Here is a 22,600-nt window from a genome sequence, read left to right on the forward strand (position 1 = left end):
CTGCACACCTGATTGTTTGTCAACGAACTTGAGCAGGCCTGTCAAGTTGATGCGGTCACCTACATCATTGTACGGGACAATGTCAGGTTCCACCATGCAGAAGAGGTTCAGGCATATATCCAATTTACATTTAAGTTGTTAAGCAGACACTCTTATCCAGAGCAATTTACAGTAGTGAGTGCATACATTTTCCTACTTTCTTCATACTGGTATCCTGTGAGAATCAAACCCTCAACCCTGGCGTTGCAAGCGCCATGATATACCAACTGAGCTAAACAGGACTACCTGTACCTGAACCCATACTTTCCTTCCCTCAACCCTATTGAGGAATTGTTTTCAGCATGGAGGTGGAAGGTCTACGATCGCCAACCCTCCTTCTGGCCATGGATGAGGCATGCGACGATATCAATGCAGACCAATGTCAAGCTTGGATTCGGCATGCCAAAAGGTTTTTCCCACATTACATGAACAATGAGGACATTCACTGTGATGTGAATAAGAATTTATAGCCAAATGCTCAAAACATGCTTGATGCAAATGAATGCGTGCTAAACATTGTTTAATTTTCATTAATTTAATTTGTTTCATTTAATTTCTTACATTTGATTACAGACAGAACACCTGTTGCAATTATATCTGAAAAATAAAATGTATTTTTTGCATGGATGATTGTAGAAGATGTCTTCATTGATCACACCTTTGATTACACATTGGTTAGATATTATGGAAGTTATACATTTTCTGTCAATTTTGTTGTGTAATATAAGTCTATTGCCTAATGTGAAAACTATTCCTTTCAGCATTTCTAAGGGCGATTTGAAACGCATATCATGCATTGTTTGCTATTGGATTAACTGGTAGTTAAAACGAGTAAATTGAAAAGATATCATGTTGTGTTTTGGTGATTAAACCAATGTTCTCATTACATTTTACAATATACAGTACTTATATTTTGAACCAATGGGTGTGTGGTGAGAAATGTTTACAATCCAAATGAATGCACAATGACAGGTTTTTCATTAAAGAATGGCTGCATTACAAGTGTGACCAGTTTGGAGTGTTGTACTAAGAGTTGTGAAAATGTACCACATACTTGTAAAAAAAAAAGTACCAAAGGATACAAACAACTGTAACCATTCTCTATCTGTCTCTCGCTCTCCAACCTTTCCATCTTTATGATACAGTTGGTAGAAACTCCTGCTCCTTTCTCAAAACAACTGGAGTAACAAACTACAGTGGAAACAAGAAACCAATACCCCATTCTGTGTTATAGGCTGAGAACAAAGCAGCTGATTGAACCAGATGTTACATGATGGCTGCGTTCCAGACAACCTACATTGTAGGATAGTCAGGTTGTTCAAATTATATCTACATTATATTAACGGGGTTCCTGACATTTTAACAGAGTTAAGAACACATCGTAGGCTTACTCCAACGCTATCTTGAAATGTTGCCGATGGAGCTATCCAATTGCTACCTTTCGTATAATTCAAACGGTTCACACTGTTGGCGAGGTAGAGGACCCTGGCTAAAGCCCAGTCCGAGGCAAGTTCAGAGAGTCAACGCTATATGCTAAGCTAGCACACTGACGTCGGTTATACAATGTTAAACACAACGTCCACGTTTGCAGAGATCTGTGATCTAATTGTTATCAGGCCTCTAGAGGAACTATGTGATAATCTTCCCAACATGTCTTCAATGAAGGCAGCATGGAACGCCACCAAATTATGTATAGGCCTGCGCAGGTTATCCAATCTTTATGTTCAATGCCTGGAGTATGTTTATCATAGGAGGAGCCACATCAATATTATACGCCTGTAAAGAACTGGTATAGTTTGTGTATCTGGAACGCACCTAATATTTTGGGGGAAGATTCGTGATTTCTCGCGATATTTGTGGTACAGAAGCGGTACGCAGTTCAATGCAGGGCAGAGCGCACAGAGCGTTCTGTACATCAGCGCTTTTCCGCTTTCTGGCTGCTCTCTGGTGTGACCGGGGAGAAAGCGGAAGGAATATGGTTCCATCTCGCGTTCCTCCCGCTGCAGCGCGTTCATAACGGAGCTCTCGTGCGGGAGGCTGGGGGTCGTACTCGGTCCACCACATAACAAGATTCCTGTCTTTCCAGTTAAACCCTGTAGTCCCTGCAGCAGGAGCGGAGCGTCACGGGAACAGATGGGTAAGATGAGATGACAATGATGTGTTTTGGTTTTTCTAACCGTTGTGATGCGTCCATTTAACATTTTAACGGATAGAAACCGAAACACAACGGGACACATCCGGAGACTGTACAGTAGAGATGTTGAATGTAGGCTGTATTTTTGTTAGCTGCGTGTGCTGATGGCCATAACGCGATGCGTGGGCGTGTGTTTGTGTGTTTGTGTGTGTGTGTGTGTGTGCAGCAGACAGAGTAAGAAGACATTGATGAGTTACAGATGTTGACACGTTTACATTTTTATTTTCTCCCTCTCTCTCTCCCTCTCTCTCCTCGTCTCATTGTCTTTGCTGGAATATAGCCTAACTGAGTGTAAATATGTTTAGTTGTAGAGTTACTGTGTGGTAGTGACGCTCCTCCCGGTAAACCCAAGGGAGAGGTGGGGGGAGAACACAGGAAGAGAACAGAACGCAGCTTCATGCTCTTTACTGTAGCACTGACTGCTGGTGTGTAGCTATGCCATATCCCCTCCTCTCTTCCTCCTCTGTTCTTGCAATTGTCTCTTCTCCTCTGCCCCCTCTTCTTCTTCCCCTCTCTTCTCTGTTCATTATGTCCCTGTAGTGCATGCCTTAGCCACCTCTGACTGATAATACACTGATTCACAGATTCACACACACATTTCTAACACATCAGCCCATCTTTTTCTTTGAGGCCCCAACACCGGTCCATTTTTGTATAATTTCGCGCAAAAAAAACCAAACAAGTTAGACAGGCCCACTAAGCTAAAAATGGACCACCCCTGCACACACACCAGCGCTGACATCACCTGAGTCCCTCCCTGAGTTGGAGTCCTGGTCCCCATGGTAACCAGACACCTCCGCAGCACCTCCATGGCGATGGTGATATTCATGATGCAGCTGCAGTGTGTGTCATCAAGCTTCCAGCCAATCAGAGTGTGAGTGTATAAGAATGTGTGTGTGTGTGTGTGTGTGTGTACCGTGACCGAGAATGTGTGTTTTGAGTGAGAAAAAGAGGGCATATTTTTTCCATATGTGTGTGGGAGTGTGTGGTTTGGTCTTATCTAAACTAACTGCAGCTGTTGGAGAAAGGTCAGGACAGAGCAGACCCATCCAGTACACAGATGCTGGGGGAGGGGGGCTGGGTGTGTGTGTGTTGTACTTCAGAGTGGGAGTGTGTTATGTCTACAGGCTTAGTTGCTACACTCCTCTGGTTCCTCTCCAGCTCTCCTCTCTTCTCTCAGTACAGAGAGGCACAAGGTAGATAGAGATAGATACAGAGAGAATGAGTAAGGGTGTTTTAGGGGTTGGGGTCGAGGAGGAGGGAGATTGAGTCATAGCCGTCCTCCCTCTCATTCCACCGTTCCCATAGTTACACCCACCCCCGCCCTACCACCACTACCCACACAACTATGACAGCAATTTCTGTATTTGTCTTTTTAGAAACAGAGGTATTCTCATTGGGCGCAATCTTAACTTGAGATGCATACACTTAAACTCAACTATTGCGTAAATCAGGACATTAGGATTCAGGCCTTTAGCAATAAATAGTAACCAAGTTTGTGTTACCCATTCTTCAAATTATGTGTCCTATTTGTTAGCTATTGAAGGGCAACTAAACCACTTTTCTAAACCTCATTTTCATTTTCTACAGCAAAACACCAGTGTCTACATATGTAATATAAAAAGTTAAACCTGATCACATCATCAAAAGTTGTAAAAAATGTCAAAGTGATTTTGAAACAGATTGAGATTCATGGTGACATAGGGAACAATCAAATACCCTCCCTCTGGCTAGAAACTTGTTGCAGGTTTTGAAAATCACTGTTTTCTTTACTTTTAATCCTACCCTATCCTTTTAAACACAGATCATAGAAACACATCATTTTCACATATAGACACTGGTATGGTGCTGAGATCATTGAAAAGTAGCAGAATTACCCTTTTAGTCCAAGTCTAAATCGTTTTGTATTTGTGTGTGTGTGTGTGTGTCCAGTAGAGGCGGTGGTAGAGTTTGACTACGAGGCTCAACAGGAGGATGAGTTGAGTCTGCATGTTGGTGACATCATCGTCAAGGTAACGAAGGATGACGGAGGATGGTGGGAAGGAGAGATAGACGGACGGAGGGGGCTGTTCCCAGACAACTTTGTCAGGGTGAGTAACAACGACAACACACACACACACATCAATGTTGTTGTTCCTATATTGTGTTGTGTTGTTGACTCTTTCTTAATATTCTGTAATGGCTAGCCTAATGAACTGTGAAGAACATACAAACATGTTCTGTGAATGTCCTGGATGCGAGACCAGATGCTGCACTGTGAGATGCACACTGACACCAGTATCTCACAGTGATGTGTGTGTTGTGAAGGGGGAAGCGTCCACTTCCTTTCCCAGTAGAGGAAGTAGAAATGATACAGGCAAACAGGAACACATTGTTGTGTGTTTTTGTATCCCCCAAAGTTCAATGATAGACATCTACTGTAAAATAGAACAGATACGAGTTCTGCTGAACTTTTGCTCCAGAAACTGATTCTATAATAATGAGTGAAATATTCTGTTATGTTTTTGACAGAATGTCACTGCTCACTCAGATTACACTCACCCTGTTGTGTGTGTGTGTGTGTGTGTGTGTGTGTGTGTGTGTGTGTGTGTGTGTGTGTGTGTGTGTGTGTGTGTGTGTGTGTGTGTGTGTGTGTGTGTGTGTGTGTGTGTGTGTGTGTGTGTGTGACAGTTAAGCCGTATGTTTTGTTGTCTCTGCTGGAGTGAGCCATACAGAATGTGCTGGGGACAGCTGAAAGATAGGAGAGAGATGGATGAGAGAAAGAGCAAAATTCAAGCTAGCATTATTTTCTAATCCAGCTTTTAATACTGTAAAACTCATCGTCATCATCTGTGTGTGTGTGTGTTATGATTCTCTTCCTCTTCTCAATAGTGTGCATTTGTTCACTCCCCTTATGAACTTACTGTAGATGCCGCGCACCCTGTAGTGTGTGTGTGTGTGTACACACGTGCGTGTTATGAGTCTCTTACTCTTCTCAATAGTATGCATTTGTTCACTCCTCTTATGAACTTACTGTAGATGCCATGCACCCTGTGTGTGTGTGTGTGTGCGCGTGTGTGCGTATATTGTCTCAGACCACAGAATTACAAATGTTATTATACTTCTCCCTAAAGTGTACCCTTGCTCACTCCCCCCCGTGGATTTAAAAGGAATGGACAGGAGTAATATGGTGAAAGCCCTCTCACACCAATCCAATGCTTTTACAGCCATGAGAGTGAAGGAGTCCAGACATTAGGGAGACCATCAACACTGGCTGATAGAGCAGAGAGGATATCAGTGAATCAGGGCCTTGGAACAGAGGTGCTGATATTTAGATCATGATGAATAACATTACATGGGTATTGTATTTTGAGCTGTTTGTCGCTGGTGTACAAAATAAAAAAATAAAATATGCAAAAATGAAACTTAAAAACGGGAAGCATAGAAATATTGCACAGAGAACTTATCTACCACTTCTTAGACTTTCCTTTTCATTGAGAATAACTCACATTTCTATGTAATAATTCTGTCGGGTCGCCCAAAAAATGACAGTGCAGCTTTATTGGATACAGGCCCTGGTGTGTTATAGTGCTGGGCTGCAAAAATACATGGAAAAAATACTGGTTCCCGGGGGACCAAGCTGGAGAACATTCATCTCAGAGGGAACGGGTTTCACCAGATGGGTCCCATGAATTGTCAGTGTGTGTGTGTGTGTGTGTGTGTACAGTAAGCAGGTGTTTCCTGTTCTGACATTGTAAATCTCGACCTCTTCCCTTCGTCATTTCAGTTTGGTTTCCTTCTAGAGAGAAACATGCTCACTTATACTCTGACACACTGTGTGTTTGCGCGTGTGTGTGTGTGTCGTTGCTCCAGTGAGCTATAGTAGCTGCAGGGCAGCGATTATGAAACTGCATCGTGACAAATGCATTAAAGAACTGTGAACTACACAGCCGTGTGTGTGTGTGTGTGTGTGTGTGTGTGTGTGTGTGTGTGGAAGGAAAGGGCAGTGTATGTTGCAGCTGTAGGACATTACATACACATACACTACATCAGGTCTTTAGTGTCTTGTGATAGTTTATGTAAGAAGAAATGGAAAGACACTAACTTCTACATCTGCATTGCTTGCTGTTTGGGGTTTTAGAATGGGTTTCTGTATAGCACTTTGACATCGGCTGATGTAAAAAGGGCTTTATAAATCCATTTGACTGATAACTGCATTAACTGTGGACATGAAGTTAGGGTTAGGGTTGAGCCAGGCTGTTGACATGAAGCTAGGGTTAGGGTTAGGGTTGAGCCAGGCTGTTGACATGAAGCTAGGTTTAGGGTTAGGGTTGAGCCAGGCTGTTGACATGAAGCTAGGTTTAGGGTTAGGGTTGAGCCAGGCTGTTGACATGAAGCTAGGGTTAGGGTTTAGCCAGGGTTAGCTAGGTTTAGGGTTGAGCCAGGCTGTTGACATGAAGCTAGGTTTAGGGTTAGGGTTGAGCCAGGCTGTTGACATGAAGCTAGGTTTAGGGTTAGGGTTGAGCCAGGCTGTTGACATGAAGCTAGGGTTAGGGTTAGGGTTGAGCCAGGCTGTTGACATGAAGCTAGGTTTAGGGTTAGGGTTGAGCCAGGCTGTTGACATGAAGCTAGGTTTAAGGTTAGGGTTGAGCCAGGCTGTTGACATGAAGCTAGGTTTAGGGTTAGGGTTGAGCCAGGCTGTTGACATGAAGCTAGGTTTAGGGTTAGGGTTGAGCCAGGCTGTTGACATGAAGCTAGGTTTAGGGTTAGGGTTGAGCCAGGCTGTTGACATGAAACTAGGTTTAGGGTTGAGCCAGGCTGTTGACATGAAGCTAGGTTTAGGGTTAGGGTTGAGCCAGGCTGTAGACATGAAGCTAGGTTTAGGGTTAGGGTTGAGCCAGACTGTTGACATGAAGCTAGGTTTAGGGTTAGGGTTGAGCCAGGCTGTTGACATGAAGCTAGGTTTAGGGTTAGGGTTGAGTCAGGCTGTTGACATGAAGCTAGGTTTAGGGTTGAGCCAGGTTGTTGACATGAAGCTAGGTTTAGGGTTGAGCCAGGCTGTTGACATGAAGCTAGGTTTAGGGTTAGGGTTGAGCCAGGTTGTTGACATGAAGCTAGGTTTAGGGTTAGGGTTGAGCCAGGCTGTAGACATTAAGTTAGGTTTTGGGTTAGGATTAGGGTTGAGCCAGGGTGTGTGTGTGGCTCTTGTTGCTCATCTGTTGGTTAAGGGTTAGGGTTAGGTCACTGGGGTTACAGACATTCAACTTCAGCATCTGGTTGATAGATGTGACACAAGACAAACACACAGATCACACATACAGATCCAAAACAAACTTGCAAACTCTCTGTCTGTCTGTCTGTCTCTCTGTCTGTCTGTCTTTGTCCAGGAGATAAAGAAGGATGTGAAGAGAGAGGTGGGGCCTAAGTCTGATCTCTCCAATGGCAGTGCAAGCCCTGTGTCTGAGCCCAGCCTACGACCAGCCAGGAAAGGTATGCCCCCCCCCACCCCGCGCACATGCACAGACACACACACAGACACACACAGGTCCTTAGATAGGTTATATTCCCCCTGCTCAAACACATATCCCATTAGTGAGATATGGATTTAGGGTCAGGTTATGTCCTTCTCACAACACACATGCACACATTTGTAGTTCTACCTTTCACTAAAGGAATTAATCACTATACTAACAGTACTATGTATCGTCGCTGTCTGATGAAAACCTCCTAACTTAATTTTAGCCTTTTTTTAAAAATATATTGAACGCAGTAACTCCCCTCAACAAAAACATTTCATGACTCTAGGGCCATAAAATGTATTAAACATTTCTTATGAAGTTCGTTAATGGGAAAATATAATCATTTTTTCCAATTTCCTGAAATGTTTCTGTTTTAGAAATAAGAGGTTTTCATTGGACAGCGACAATATATTACATCGCATTCGTGAAGTATTCAGACTCCTTTCATTTTTCCACATTTTATTACATTACAACCTTATTCTAAAATGGATTAAAATAAAAAAAAATCCCTCATCAATTTACACACAATACCGCATAATGACAAAGCAAAAACAGGTTTTTAGACATTTTTGCACATTTAAAAAATACAAAACTGAAATATCACATTTACCTAAGTATTCAGATCCTTTACTCAGTACTTTGTTTCCTCCAGATGTGACGCTTGGCATTCAGGCCAAAGAGTTCAATCTTGGTTTCATCAGACCAGAGAATCTTATTTCTCATGGTCTGAGAGTCCTTTAGGTGTCTTTTGGCAAACTCCAAGCGGGCTGTCATGTGCCTTTTATTGAGGAGAGGTTTCCGTCTGGCCACTCTACCATAAAGGCCTGATAGGTGGTGTGCTGCAGAGATGGTTGTCCTTCTGTAAGGTTCTCCCATCTCGACAGAGGAACTCTGGAGATCTATCAGAGTGACCATTGGGTTCTTGGTCACCTCCTTGACCAAGGCCCTTCTCCCCCGATTGCTCAGTTTGGCCAGGTGGCCAGCTCTAGGAATAGTCTTGGTGGTTCCAAACTTCTTCCCATTAGGAATGATAGAGGTCACTGTGTTCTTGGGGACCTTCAATGCTGCAGACATTTTAAACAAAACATTTTTTTGTGTGAATTTTACCCCCTTTTCTCTCCAATTTCGTGGTACCCAATTGTTAGTAGTTACTATCTTGTCTCGTCGCTACAACTCCCGTACGGGCTCGGGAGAGACGAAGGTCGAAAGCCATGCATCCTCCGAAACACAACGCGCATCCAACCCTGAAGCCAGCCGCACCAATGTGTCGGAGGAAACACCGTGCATCTGGCGACCTGGTTAGCACGCGCTGCGCCCGGCCCGCCACATGAGTCGCTGGTGCGCGATGAGACAAGGATATCCCTACAGGCCAAATCCTCCCTAACCCGGACGACGCTAGGCCAATTGTGCGTCGCCCCACGGACCTCCCGGTCGCGGCCTGCAGACATTTTTTGGTACAATGGCAAAGGGTCTGAATACTTATGTAAATAAGGTTATTTCTGTTTTAAATTTAACAAATTGGAAAACATTTCTAAGAACCTTTTTTCACTTTGTCATGTTGGGGTATTGTGTGTAGATTGATGAGGAAACTTTTTTATTTATTCAATTTTAGAATAAGGCTGTAACTTAACAAAATGTGGAAAAACTAAAGGGCTCTGAATACTTTCCGAATGCACTGTATATGTTGTTTAGTATATGTGCAGTGGGCTACAAATAATATTCGTGAACATAATACATAATTAAATAATGTGTGTGTGTGTGTGTGTGTGTGTGTGTGTGTGTGTGCGTTCCCCCCAGGAGATCAGATCCGCCAAAGGAGGTGTAAGGCGTCATTTAGCTATGTTCCCCAGAATGAGGACGAGTTAGAGCTGAAGATAGGAGATGTCATCAACATACTGGGGGAGGTGAGAGGGGAGGCTGACATACTGGGGGAGGTGAGAGGGGAGGCTGACATACTGGGGGAGGTGAGAGGGGAGGCTGACATACTGGGGGAGGTGAGAGGGGAGGCTGACTGTATGCTTGGCTGTGTTTTTCAACTTTCTCTTTACTGCTCCCTCTTGTGGCCACATGACAGACCTATTAAACCACATTATGATTCGTTAGTGACCCTGTGTTCATTCATAAGCAGGTATATTAACTTCCCCACAGGAGCTAGCTTTCTTGGAGCCGTTGATAGCGTGCAGGTCTCCCGGCCAGAACCTTGTGGTTTTGATTCCACCCTCAGATAAGTTCACTCTCCCTTCATGTTTCATGTGTTCAGGTGGAGGAGGGCTGGTGGGAGGGCAGTCTGAATGGTAAGACAGGGATGTTTCCCTCCAACTTCACCAGAGAGCTGGAGGACACGTCCCCTTCACTAGACACATCCACTAGGTCATCACAGGAGGAGCTACGCAGCAGCAGGACCAGTGAGTCACTCACACGGATACAGATACGTATGAATACATTTGAATACTATTTAAGGAAATCCAGTTATGATTCTGCATAACTCGAGTTGGTTTTTAATGCAATTATAAGCTTAAATGGTCATTATATGTGTGTGTACCTTCGTGTGTAGGTAAAGACAGTCCAGGCAGTGAGAGTGATGGCGGAGAGAGTCGCTCTGACAGCGGAGAGATTCAACCCAAAAAGGTTATTATCTATCTGTCTGTTTGTCTGGACAAACCATTTCTGTATGGACCTCGCTTTGTGCACAGGGGGATTGTCACAATGTAACAGGAAAGGGCCTTCCCCAAACTGTTGCCACAGAGTTGGAAGCACATAATCGCCTCAGATGTCATTGTATCCTGTAGCGTTAAGATTTTCCTTCATTGGAAATAAGGGGCCTAGCCTGAACCATGAAAAACAGCCCCAGAACATTATTCCTCCGCGACCAAACTTGGCACTACGCATTGGGGCAGGTAGCGTTCTCCTGGCATCTGCCATACCCAGATTCGTCTATCAGACTGCCACATGGTGAAGCATGATTCATCACTCCAGAGAACGCGTTTCCACTGCTCCAGTCCCAAGCCGACGCTTGGCATTGCGCATGGTGATCTAAGGCTTGTGTTCGGTTGCTCGGCCATGGAATCCCTTTTCATGAAGATCCCACAAACAGTTATTGTGCTGACGTTGCTTCCAGAGGATGTTTGGAACTCGGTAGTGAGTGTTGCAGATGATTTTTAGGTGCTGCGAGCTTCAGCACTCCGTGGTCCCGTTCCGTGAGCTTGTGTGGCCTACCACTTCGCGACTGAGCCGTTGTTGCTCCTAGATGCTTCCACTTCACAATATCCACACTTAGATTTGACCGGGGGCATCTCTAGCAGGGCAGAAATATGACAAACTGACATGTTAGAAAGGTGGCATCCTATGAAGGTGTCACGTTGAATGTCACTGAGCTCTTCTGTAAGGCCATTCTACTGCCAATGTTTGTCTATGGAGATAGCATGGCTGTGTGCTTGATTGTATACACCTGTCAGCAACGCGTGTGGATGAAATCCATTCATTTGAAGAGGTATCCACATACTTCCATTACCAGTCAAATGTTTGGACACACCTACTCATTGGGGCGGCAGGGTAGCCTAGTGGTTAGAGTGTTGGACTAGTAGTACTAGTAGGTTGCAAGTTCAAATCCCCGAGCTGACAAGGTACAAATCTGTCGTTCTGCCCCTGAACAGGCAGTTAACCTACTGTTCCTAGGCCGTCATTGAAAATATGAATTTGTTCTTAACTGACTTGCCTAGTTAAATAAAGGTAAAATTTAAAAAATTCAAGTGTTTTTCTTTATTTGTACTATTTTCTACATTGTAGAATAATAGTGAAGACATCAACACTATGAAATAACACATATGGAATCAAGTACTAACCAAAAAAGTGTTAAACAAATCAAAATATATTTTAGATTTGAGATTCTTTAAAGTACCCACCCTTTGCCTTGATGACAGCTTTGCACACTCTTGGCATTCCCTCAACCAGCTTCACCTGGAATGCTTTTCCAAAAGTCTTGATGGAGTTCCCACATATGCTGAGCACTAGTTGGCTGCTTTTTCCTCTGCAGTCCAACTCATCTCAATTTGTTTGAGGTTGGGTGATTGTGGAGGCCAGGTCATCTGATGCAGTACTCCATCACTCTCCTTCTTGGTAAAATCGCCTTTACACAGCCTGGATGTGTGTTGGGTCATTGTCCTGTAGAACATCCAATGATAGTCCCACTAAGCGCAAACCAGATGGGATGGCGTATCGCTGTAGAATACTGTGGTAGCCATGCTGGTTAAGTGTGCCTTGAATTCTAAATAAATGACAGACAGTGTCACCAGCAAAGCACCCCTACACCATCATACGTCCTCCTCCATGCTTGACAGTGGGAACCACACATGGGGAGATCATCCGTTCACCTACTCTGCATCTCACAAAGACATGCCGGTTGGAACCAAAAATATCAAACCAAATCAGACCAAAGGACAGATTTCCACTGGTTTAATGTCCGTTGCTTGTTCCTTGGCCCAAGCAAGTTTATTTTTCTTATTGGTGTCCTTTCGTAGTGGTTTCTTTGCAGCAATTAGACAATGAAGGCCTGATTCAAACAGTCTCCTCTGAACAGTTGATGTTGAGATGTCTGTTACTTGAACTCTGTGAAGCATTTATTTGGGCTGCAATTTCTGACACTGGTAACTCGAATGAACTTATCCTCTGCAGCAGAGGTAACTCTGGGTCTTCCTTTCCGGTGGTGGTCCTCATGAGAGCCCGTTTCATCATAAAGCTTGATGGTTTTTGCAACTGCACAAAGTTCTTGAAATGTTCTGTATTGGCTGACCTTCATGTCTTAAAGTAATGATGGACTGTTGTTTCTTTTTGCTTATTTGAGCTGTTCTAATAATATGGACTTGGGCTTTTACCAAATAGGGCGTCTGTATACAAACCCTACCTTGTCACAACACAACTGATTGGCTCAAACGCATTAAGAAGGAAAGAAATTCCACAAATGAACTTTTAACAAGGCACACCTGTTAATTGAAATGTGTTCCAGGTGACTACCTCATGAAGCTGGTTGAGGGAATGCCAAGAGTGTGTAATGCTGTCATCAAGGCAAAGGGTGGCGACTTTGAAGAATCTCAAATCTAAAATATATTTTGATTTATTTAGCACTTCTTTGGTTACTACATGATTCCATATGTTTTATTTCATAGTTTTGATGTTGTCACTATTATTATACAATGTAGAAATAAAGAAAAACTTTTAAAAAGCTAATTGTTCATGAGAAAACCCTTTTGCAATTATGTTCGCACAGCTGAAAACTGTTGTCCTGATTTAAGAAGCAATAAGACTGGCCTTTAGACTAGTTGAGTATTTGGAGCATCAGCATTTGTGGGTTCGATTACAGGCTCAGAATGGCCAGAAACAAAGAACTTTCTTCTGAAACTCATCAGTCTATTCTTGTTCTGAGAAATGAAGGTTATTCCATGTGAGAAATTGCCAAGAAACTGAAGATCTTGTACAGACTGATGAGTTTCAGAAGAAAGTTCTTTGTTTCGGGCCATTCTGAGCCTGTAATCAAACCCACAAATGCTGATGCTCCAAATACATTTCTAAGTGTGTGTGTGTGTGTGTGTGTGTGTGTGTGTGTGTGTGTGTGTGTCTATCTCGTGGTAAGTGTGGTTTAATAACAGTGTCATGATAACTTTAATATGTTATAACAGTAGTTGTGGTGTCTATAGTTAGTAATAGTGTAATTGTGTTAACTAGTTAGTAATAGTGTAGGTGTGTTAACACACCTACACTAACTAGTTAACTAATTAGTAATAGTGTAGGTGTGTTAACTAGTTAGTAATAGTGTAGTTGTGTTAACTATAGTAGTGGTAATGTGTGTCTCCAGGTTCGAGGGTTCGGGTTCGGTGACATCTTTAAAGACCAGCCCATCAGACTGAGACCTGCATCTGAAGATATGGACACAGAGGGAGAGAAGGTGACACACATACACACACATAATAGTGCATATACAGGTAACTGCCAAAACAATGGAAACACTTGAGTAAATGAGGATAACAAGGTATATTGAAAGCAGATGCTTTCACACAGGTGTGGTTCCTGAGTTAATTAAGCAATTAACATGTATAAGAATACTGGGCAGGCCATTATTTTGGCTGCTATGCCCCATAGTCACCATCCACAGGGCACGAGTGGTCACTGAATGGTTTGATGAGCATGAAAACGATGTTAACCATATGCCATGGCCGTCTCAGTCACCAGATCTCAACCCAATTGAACACTTACTGTATGGGATATTCTGGAGCGGTGCCTGAAACAGTGTTTTCCACCACCATCAACAAAACACCAAATAATGGAATTTCTCTTGGAAGAATGGTATGACATCCCTCCAACAGAGTTCAAGACGCTTGGAGAATCTATGCCAAGGTGGATTAAAGCTGTTCTGGCCCGTGGTGGTCCAACATCCTATTAACATACTTTATGTTGGTGTTTCCTTTATTTTGGCAGTTACCTGTATGATGTTTGTGTGTGTAAATGGGAGAAAGGAAGTCCAGACTAGGCTCCGCCTTTTCCTGTCTTTCAGTTTCACAGCAGAGGAAGTACTTTTCATTACAAACATTCACACACACACACACACACACACACACACACACACACACACACACACACACTCCCTTCATCAGTGAGAGAGAGCTCTACCGGGGAGTGAGGGAGGGAGGGAAGGAGGGAGGAAGGAAGGAAGAGGGAGGCATTGGGGGTTTTCTCCGACGTGTACACACACAGACATACACTGGGTCACTGTGGAGGGTAAGACAGCTACATCTCTCTCCTTTTCTCTCTTTCTCTTGACTTTTTCTCTTCCCTCTCGCTGTATTAGTGTTGAATCTGCTTTGTAAAGGGACTGTCTGGATGATGGCAGGGTTACATTTTCTTCAGGGTGTGTCTTGTCAAGGTGCGTATGCGTGTGCTAATCTATGCTTGTCGGGTGTGTGTTTGAGTATGTGAGTTTGGGTACGTGTCACGGTGTGCGTGTGTTTGAGTATGTGAGTTTGGGTACGTGTCACGGTGTGTGTGTTTTGAGTATGTGAGTTTGGGTACGTGTCAGGGTGTGTGTGTGTCTTTGTGTGTGTAGGATGTTTAGCAGCCTGCCCTGCTGTGCGAGTGGCTGTAGTGATGGTTTATGGGAAGTGTAGTCTCACTTCTCTAATGAATGGGTGCGCAGGGGGGGGGGTGTACCATGGATAGTTCTGGGGAGTAGCATTTAGACACAGATGCAGGATCAGATTGTCCCTCCCTAAAAAAAACAGTGTCTAGAGTTAACATCTGTACTAGACTAGAATGTCTCCTCCCCTGAGGGCTGAGGAAGTATCCAGCTGTGTGTCACAGTCTGACGTTACTTTAACGATGGTTGACCAGTTGTGTACGGGTAGGTGAGTGTGTGTGCCTCACACTACTCATATTAAGTACAACTCGGATTAGACTGGGTGGAGAGAGAGGGATGGAGTGAGCTATGGAAGGGTAGGAGGGAGAAAGAGTGAACAAGGGTGGGAGAGTGAGAGAGGGGGAGGGAGAGTGGGTGGTTTACTGAGTGTGAAACAGAGAAGTGTGTGTTTGAGACAGACCAGGCTCTGTGTGTGTGTGTTTCCTGTTGAAGAGCCACTCTTGTTCCACAAACATAGCGTAGGGATCCGTTCCAGCCTTATAACAACAGCCCCTTATACACTACACACACAACTATACATGCACACACACACGGAGCACAGTCTGTACGGATTTGATCCCCTGATTATTTCACATGGAGATATATGGGTATGTATTTATGTATTTGTTTCCCTCCACTCCTCTAGGCACAGGTTAGGAAATCACCCTCTGTTGCCCCGGAAACTATGAAGGCGGAACCTGAGGGCAAGGTGAAAGGTGAGAATGAGGGGCCTGGGATCTACTAGATTCTCATTGGACAGTCTGTCTCACTTCCTGATTCATACCTAGAATAAGATAACTATGCTGAGTCTCTTGATTTGCTAGAAATACACTTTTGGGATTCAGAGTTTCTCTTTGTTCTGACTGGTTCTCAGGCCGTGAGCTGTGTAAAGTCATCTTCCCGTACGACGCCCAGAACGAAGACGAGCTGTCAATCAAAGAGGGAGAGATCATCTCCATCATTAACAGGGTGTGTGTGTGTATGCAGGGGAGCTTTTAGAAGTGGGGGGGTATAATTATCATTATTTATTTTTTATCCAGTTGGATTAATACTCCAAACAGCCTACCCGACCGTTTGGAGGCGTCCGCATGGTCCTAAAGCACACTGTTGCCTCGTTTTGTATCACATTCCAATGATTAAACTCAAGGGGACAAAAATGCAATTTCAGAATGTGGGGGTACATGTTGCACCCGTGTGTGTGTGTGTGTGTGTGTGTGTGTGTGTGTGTGTGTGTGTGTGTGTGTGTGTGTGTGTGTGTGTGTGTGTGTGTGTGTGTGTGTGAGTGTGTGAGATAGAGGTGTGTGCGTGCGTATAACCTGCGTATGTGAATTCTGTGTGTTGTAGGACTGTGCTGACGCGGGGTGGTGGATGGGGGAGGTAGGGGGGAGAAAGGGAGTCTTCCCTGATAACTTTGTCAAGCTGCTAATTCCTGATGTAGAGAAAGAGGTAAGACACACAATAGAATTGGATTTATGCTGTTTTGGCAGTGTTCAAGGAAGGAAATTCCATGAGAGCAAAATTACTTTGTGCGTGTGCACGTGTGTGTTTGCAGAGACCAAAGAAGCCGCCTCCCCCCAGTGCCCCCTCAGCTAAACACACCACAGGTAATCCCCCTGTCCTCACCTCTCTTTTCCTCTCCTCTCTTCCCTTTTCTCCCCTAATCTCCATCCTCTATCGCCATCCTCTATTACTCCTCTATCTCAATCCTCCATCTCAATGCTCTATTTCCATCCTCTATCTCCTCTCTCAATCCTCTATCTCCATCCTCTATCTCAATAATATCTCTCCTCTATCTCCATCCTCTCTCCTTTATCTCCATCCTCTATCTCATTCCTCTATCTCTCCTCTCTCAATCCTCTATCTCAATCCTCTATCTCCGTCCTCTATCTCCATCCTCTCTTAATCCTCTATCGCCATCCTCTCTCCTCTGTCGCAATCCTCTCTCCATCCTCTATCTCCCATCCTCTCCTCTGTTGCAATCCTCTCTTCATCCTCTATCGCCATCCTCTATCTCTATCCTCTATCTCTCCTCTATCTCAATCCTTTGTCTCTCCTCTCTCTGCTCTTCTCCGCTCAGACACTGGTACCGTTTTGTGTGCGTCTCAATCCTCTCTCTATCTCCATGTCCGCTCCTCTATTTTCTGTGTGTGTTTAAGGGAGAGAGGCAGAAACCGTTAGCTATGGAGATCATTAAACCAGACAGATAGACAGAGATAGAACGAGAGAGAACCAAAGATCTAGGGAGGAGTGTCAGTAATGTCTCCCTGAGTTGACCCCTGACCCCTGTGTGACCTGTAGAGAAAAGATCGGAAGTCAGAAAGGTACCCCCGGAGCGCCCCGAGCACCTGCCTCATAGACCACCTGATGACAACAAAGGTACTATAGTACTACTACAAATACTAAACTCTGCCTCACAGATCTGATGACAACAGAGGTACTCCCATACTACTACCACAGTACTACTATTATACAACTACTACTATACTACAACTACTACCAATACTATACTGCACTATTCCAGTATGATCTGCTATGCCTGCTGCAGCCTGACTACTGCTCTCTCTGACTACTACCCTACATGGCTATTCAGCCTGCTTGGGTTCCTATTCAGCCTGCTTGGGTTCCTATTCAGCCTGCTTGGGTTCCTATTCAGCCTGCTTGGGTTCCTATTCAGCCTGCTTGGGCCTTATGCTGCAGCTCTCCCCACCTCTTCAGCTGGCTGACACCTCACCTCTATGTTGACCGTGTGTGACTGTATGTATGACGTTCCCATTCAGAGACCTACTATTTTACCCTCTCCGTATACATGTATGTGTTTGTTAACTTGTGTGTGTGTGTGTAGGTGAGGAGGTGAAGGTTGGAGAGATCCCTAAGCCCACCCTCCCATCCAAATCTCCAAAGAAGCCCCACCCACCAAAGACAAGCTCCTCCCACCTCCCTCCCCGACGCCCTGACAGACCTGAGAGACCTCCTACTGTACCGTCAGTACACACACACACACACACACACACACACCCCCACACATACACACACACACACAAATCAACACACACTAAAGTTGTTGTTTGGTCTACCTGTTCAGGTGCGAGAGCCCTAAGTTTGAGGGTGGGGCTGTGACTCCAGATCCTGCCTCTGACAGGTCAAAAGATATTGGTGAGTTTGACAGGACAAGGGGCCAATCAGGGTCAGTTTGACAGTTATGTGGCCGGACATTAGTCCAGTCAGAGCAGGGGAGTCGGCTGACTCAAGAGACAGAGGTTTGGCTTTATCTCTCTTTCTCTCTTCCTCTCTCTGTCCATATGCAAGGAATTAGCAACCCTAGCCTTCTTATAGATCAGGGCACTGTGTATGTGTTTGTTTGTTTGTTTGATTGCCTAGTCTCTGGTTAAATGTTAGAATTGTTCCTATAGATTAGCATTATAATGTGTGTGTGTGTGTGTGTGTGTGTGTGTGTGTGTAGATGTGGTTGACTTGGACTCTGTAGTCTTGTCTACAGAAAAACTAAACCATCTGACCGCAATGAGACCAAGAGTCCTCGACCGCAGACCACGCTCCCAGATCATCAGCACAGTGAGTATACACACACACACACACGGGGCCATGCGCAGACCTTTGGTGGGGCCGGTGCTCAACGTAGCTGCTGCTCAGTGCTCTACTGCCGCTTCCCCCTCCTTGATCAGCGATGAAGCTTCTGTCTGGTGTGGCCTACAGACTTCATGTTGTACACAAAGGACATGGTCAACATTCCATGCGTCAGAAGGCTATTAAGCCTAAGCACGATTTCATGTTCTTTTTTCAGGAGGGGAGTTAGGTTACATGCAGCCATTTACATGTTGTACACAAAAGACATGAGCAACATGTTCCTATAAACTCGCAGATCGTTTTTTTTGCCCCAATGCAAAACTCAAGTGAGGAGTTGCATGCAGCTATCTAGACAGGATATCAAACACAAGCAAGACACAGACAGTCAAAGTAGTCATGTTCTTTTTCAGCAACTCTGGGTAATGGTTATTATATGGCAGCCACTACAAAGATTAGCCTACATCGTCACACAAAACGCAGATTGTTTTTGCTCCAATTTATTTATTTATTTTTTATTTCACCTTTATTTAACCAGGTAGGCTAGTTGAGAACAAGTTCTCATTTACAACTGCGACCTGGCCAAGATAAAGCATAGCAGTGTGAGCAGACAACACAGAGTTACACATGCAATGTGCACGGACTGCATCCTGCTTTGTGCAACTGCAATATCCATTACAACAGACAGAGATGGTTGTAACCGTCATAATAGCCTGGCATGTTTGTTGAAATCACCGCAGAGTTTTTATTTTAGCTGTTCAGAAATAAGAGGCAGAGATACAGCAGGCTACATCATCCTGGTTCAGAAGAGGGTGAGGAAAGAGAGCACGAAGGGAGCAGCAGCTACTCAGAACAGAATGTGTGTTAAATAATACATGTGCAGAACGTGATCTGGACCCATAGCTTCAGAAAAACAGGTTAGCAGAGGGGCGGGGCGGGGGCAAAAACTCAGCCACGGCCAAATGTATTTTACTTAAAGCTAGAATCCTTAATTGAAACAATAACAAATTCCTAGATAGAGCTATAGATGCAAGGACTGACCATCCATGATATCAAATGTATAGTTTTAACCATGTTTTGAAGCTTTTCATTGTTTGTTTATATTTACATTGTTTACAAACATTGGAGTTAAACAAGCTTATATTTTGGGTCCTGATGGGGTATGACAGTTGAACTAAGCTCTTGAGGCATTTCTAAGTTATATTCTTCAAGGATCAATGAGTACATATCATTCATTTCTAAGTCCAAAAAGGATGTAGCAACTAAGATTCCAGCTTAAATTCCATTCATCCTTTTCTACTGTTCCTCTAGACAAACTCTCCATTATTTGTTTTAACAGAAGGCTACATTTTTTGCAAAAACACACTGACTCATCACACATTGTAGACTAGAAGTGAATTTATGCTTGCTCCAGCGATGCGGAGGCTCCATACTGAGGGTGTGACGTAATTGCGGAGCCCCTGGAGGCTTGCAGAGGCCAAATCGAGTTCCATACTGCATCACCGTGTGCCTACCAAATTTTGTAACAATGTGGCTCCTCCGTATAGCTCCGCATTGACATGATTGGTTGACGGTAGGTGGGGGGTGGAGTTCCTGTATAAACACACTTCCTTGACAACATCCTTCACAACAGCTCTGCTCTGATTCGCAAAGCGCAAGAAGTATGAATGTCCTAACTTCTACAGAGGCTGTATCGCAGTAAATGCTGTACGGCCAATGCAGACTCCGGATTGACCATGCAGCGCCTTTAAGAAACCTATAACTAAAGATTAAAGGGAGATAGGTTAAGTATCTTTGCTATAACCACTACTGGAGTGGGCTATCATCGGATCATCGCTAATGTCGGCTAGATGAATCAGCTATTTATCTAGGCTATGCTTTCAAAACAAGCTAGTCTTGACTTGATTTGAATTTGTTCTGCTACTGACAGTCGGACTGCAGTTGCCTCCTTCCCTGTACCTGACCGTGAGACAGCACATGCTAGCAACTCCAAAGTAACCTACTACTGATGATTTTAATTTCAAACTCACTCCCTATGCTGGTGCATCGCTCCTGCATGAAACGAGGATGAGTCGGGGGAGGGGACATTATGAGATTCTGAGTTTATGTGAAGTCATCTAGTTTGATAGTCAAATCATTCGAGATTCAGAGTTTATGAGAAGTCATCTAGTTTCATAGTCAAATCATTTTTTAATAAAAAGAGCAGGTGCTCCAACACCCATAGGGCTCTATCTGTGCACGTGCCTGCACACACACACACACACACACACACACACACACACACACACACACACACACACACACACACACACACACACACACACACACACACACATACTTTTTCCCGTAACATGTTGATGACACCCTTCTCTCGCTCTCTACTTCCTCTCCTCTTCTCTCCCAGTCTTCTCTGTCCAGTATTGACTTGCTGAACTTTCCTGCGGTGGAGGAGGAGAAGAGTGAGAAGGACAGAGAGAAGGAGGAGGAGCAGGACTCCTTATGTCCAAGACCAGTAGATGTCTCTAAGAGGAAAGCACTTCCCACTATCACTGTAAGAATTGTTTTCATGATTAACCTGCATCTTAGCTGTGAATCAGAGTGGGCGTTGTGTGTGTGTGTATACCCAGAGGGTTATACTACAAAGCAGGACAATCAATTTAGCCAAATAACTTTGATAAACATTGAGAAATAAAAAAGGTTTCAGGTTCCTTAATGAACCTAGACTTGGAAATGGGTAGCTATAGAACAATATAATCAATCCATGCCCATTTCAAGCATATTTTCCTAATACATTTGAAGTTTTTAATAAAAATGTAAGTAGCTGGCTAACTCATGAATCCTGATTTGTGATAAACCCCACAGGTACCTGACAGTAAGTTAGCTGGCTAACTCATGAATCCTGATTTGTGATAAACCCCACAGGTACCTGACAGTAAGTTAGCTGGCTAACTCATGAATCCTGATTTGTGATAAACCCCACAGGTACCTGACAGTAAGTGTCTGCTGCCCCCCAAGCCTGCGGTCCTCCCCCCACTTTCCACAGGAAGCCTGGCCCTCCACTCAACAAGCCCACCCCCTTCAACTGTAAACCACACCGCTTTCGGTTTAAGCCCTTCCCCCGAGCGTAGGCCGACACCCACCCTGGAGGAGCTGAGAGGACAGCTTAGAGAGCTGAGAGCCTCCGTAGAACTGCTGAAGAGCCAACACAGGTAGGGGTGTGTGTGTGTTAATAGTGTGTGCGTGTGCATTTGAGATTGCGTGTGTGTGTGTTAATAGTGTGTGCGTGTGTTGTCTCTGTCCCAGGCAGGAGATGAAGCAGTTGTCTAGTGACCTGGAAGAGGAGAAGAGGATTCGCATTACTCTACAGGTGAATACACACACACATACACACACACACATGGTGATGCTCCCTGTCTAGTGCTTAACAACATGCATTCACTACTGATACAATTTCATCTTATCTATACATTTGGTGTTTGTGTTTTTCAGATAGAGGTGGAGCAGATTAAGAAGAGTTTAGCTAAATGACCCTTCATCCCTCCGCTGCGCACACTGATGACATCACCACACACTGCAGCCAGAGTTTAACATCATCCTGAGGCAGGGTTCTAGTTTGTGCCAAAAAACAACAACAAAAATGACAGACGATCCCAATCCCTCACCCAGTCTGTTAGTTTGTTTGTGTTGAAAAGGCTTGTTTATTTGTTTGTTTACTGCAATCTGATTGGAGTGCTCTGCATCAGGGGAGTGGCCTCAAGTTCTCACCTGTCTGTCACCACGGTACTCAAAACACCTGGAACACCTATTCCTCCTCTTTGTGTCTGTGTGTGTCAAATTACAAGGTTTCCATTGCAACCCCTCACTGTGGCCTTCCTTCCGGTTTTAGACTCCTTCCTTCCTTCCCTCCTTCCTTTCTTTCTTTCTTTCTTTCTTTCAGATGACAAAGACAAAGTGTCTTGTTTTTTTCTTGGCCATTGCTCTCCAGGAAAGTAAAATAGACTTTTATATTCCAGTGTTCTAAAGATGAAGAGTATGGATGTGTGCCGATTTTAATAAAAAAACATCAACCAAGCTGTTTCCGTGTGCCTCTGTCTGTCCCCCTACCCCCAGGGAGAGCCACGGTATCAG

The 22,600-nt window shown here is 44.2% G+C and overlaps 1 protein-coding gene across 7 annotated transcripts; it reads left to right on the forward strand.

The window, feature by feature from the left end:
• Positions 1 to 1,899: 1,899 nt before the first annotated feature.
• sh3kbp1 (SH3-domain kinase binding protein 1) lies at positions 1,900 to 22,543 on the forward strand. 7 transcript variants are annotated; one of them, XM_024374452.2, is made up of 19 exons: positions 1,902 to 2,176; positions 4,166 to 4,323; positions 7,600 to 7,702; positions 9,532 to 9,635; positions 9,992 to 10,163; positions 10,286 to 10,359; positions 13,580 to 13,669; positions 15,540 to 15,609; positions 15,768 to 15,862; positions 16,238 to 16,339; positions 16,446 to 16,497; positions 17,192 to 17,269; positions 17,736 to 17,874; positions 17,976 to 18,046; positions 18,354 to 18,463; positions 20,877 to 21,023; positions 21,455 to 21,681; positions 21,776 to 21,839; positions 21,962 to 22,543. In XM_024374452.2, the coding sequence occupies exons 1-19, from the start codon at positions 2,173 to 2,175 to the stop codon at positions 21,998 to 22,000; spliced, it is 1,899 nt and encodes a 632-aa protein (XP_024230220.2). In that variant the 5' UTR covers positions 1,902 to 2,172; the 3' UTR covers positions 22,001 to 22,543. The 7 variants fall into 7 exon arrangements, with proteins under 7 accessions (XP_042154797.1, XP_024230220.2, XP_042154795.1 ...); XM_042298859.1 differs by having other exon boundaries at positions 1,903 to 2,176; positions 9,529 to 9,635; XM_042298860.1 differs by having other exon boundaries at positions 1,903 to 2,176; positions 9,529 to 9,635; positions 9,992 to 10,136.
• Positions 22,544 to 22,600: the final 57 nt, after the last annotated feature.

Source organism: Oncorhynchus tshawytscha, linkage group LG16 (assembly GCF_018296145.1).
Source record: "Oncorhynchus tshawytscha isolate Ot180627B linkage group LG16, Otsh_v2.0, whole genome shotgun sequence".
Lineage (NCBI taxonomy): Eukaryota > Metazoa > Chordata > Actinopteri > Salmoniformes > Salmonidae > Oncorhynchus > Oncorhynchus tshawytscha.

Bases quoted from the DNA above. Each gene is read 5' to 3' on its own strand.
- sh3kbp1 (XM_042298859.1), top strand. The intron at 15,863-16,237 runs GTGTGTGTGTGT...TGTGTGTTGTAG, and splicing joins TCATCTCCATCATTAACAGG to GACTGTGCTGACGCGGGGTG. The intron at 21,024-21,454 runs GTAAGAATTGTT...TAAACCCCACAG, and splicing joins AAGCACTTCCCACTATCACT to GTACCTGACAGTAAGTGTCT.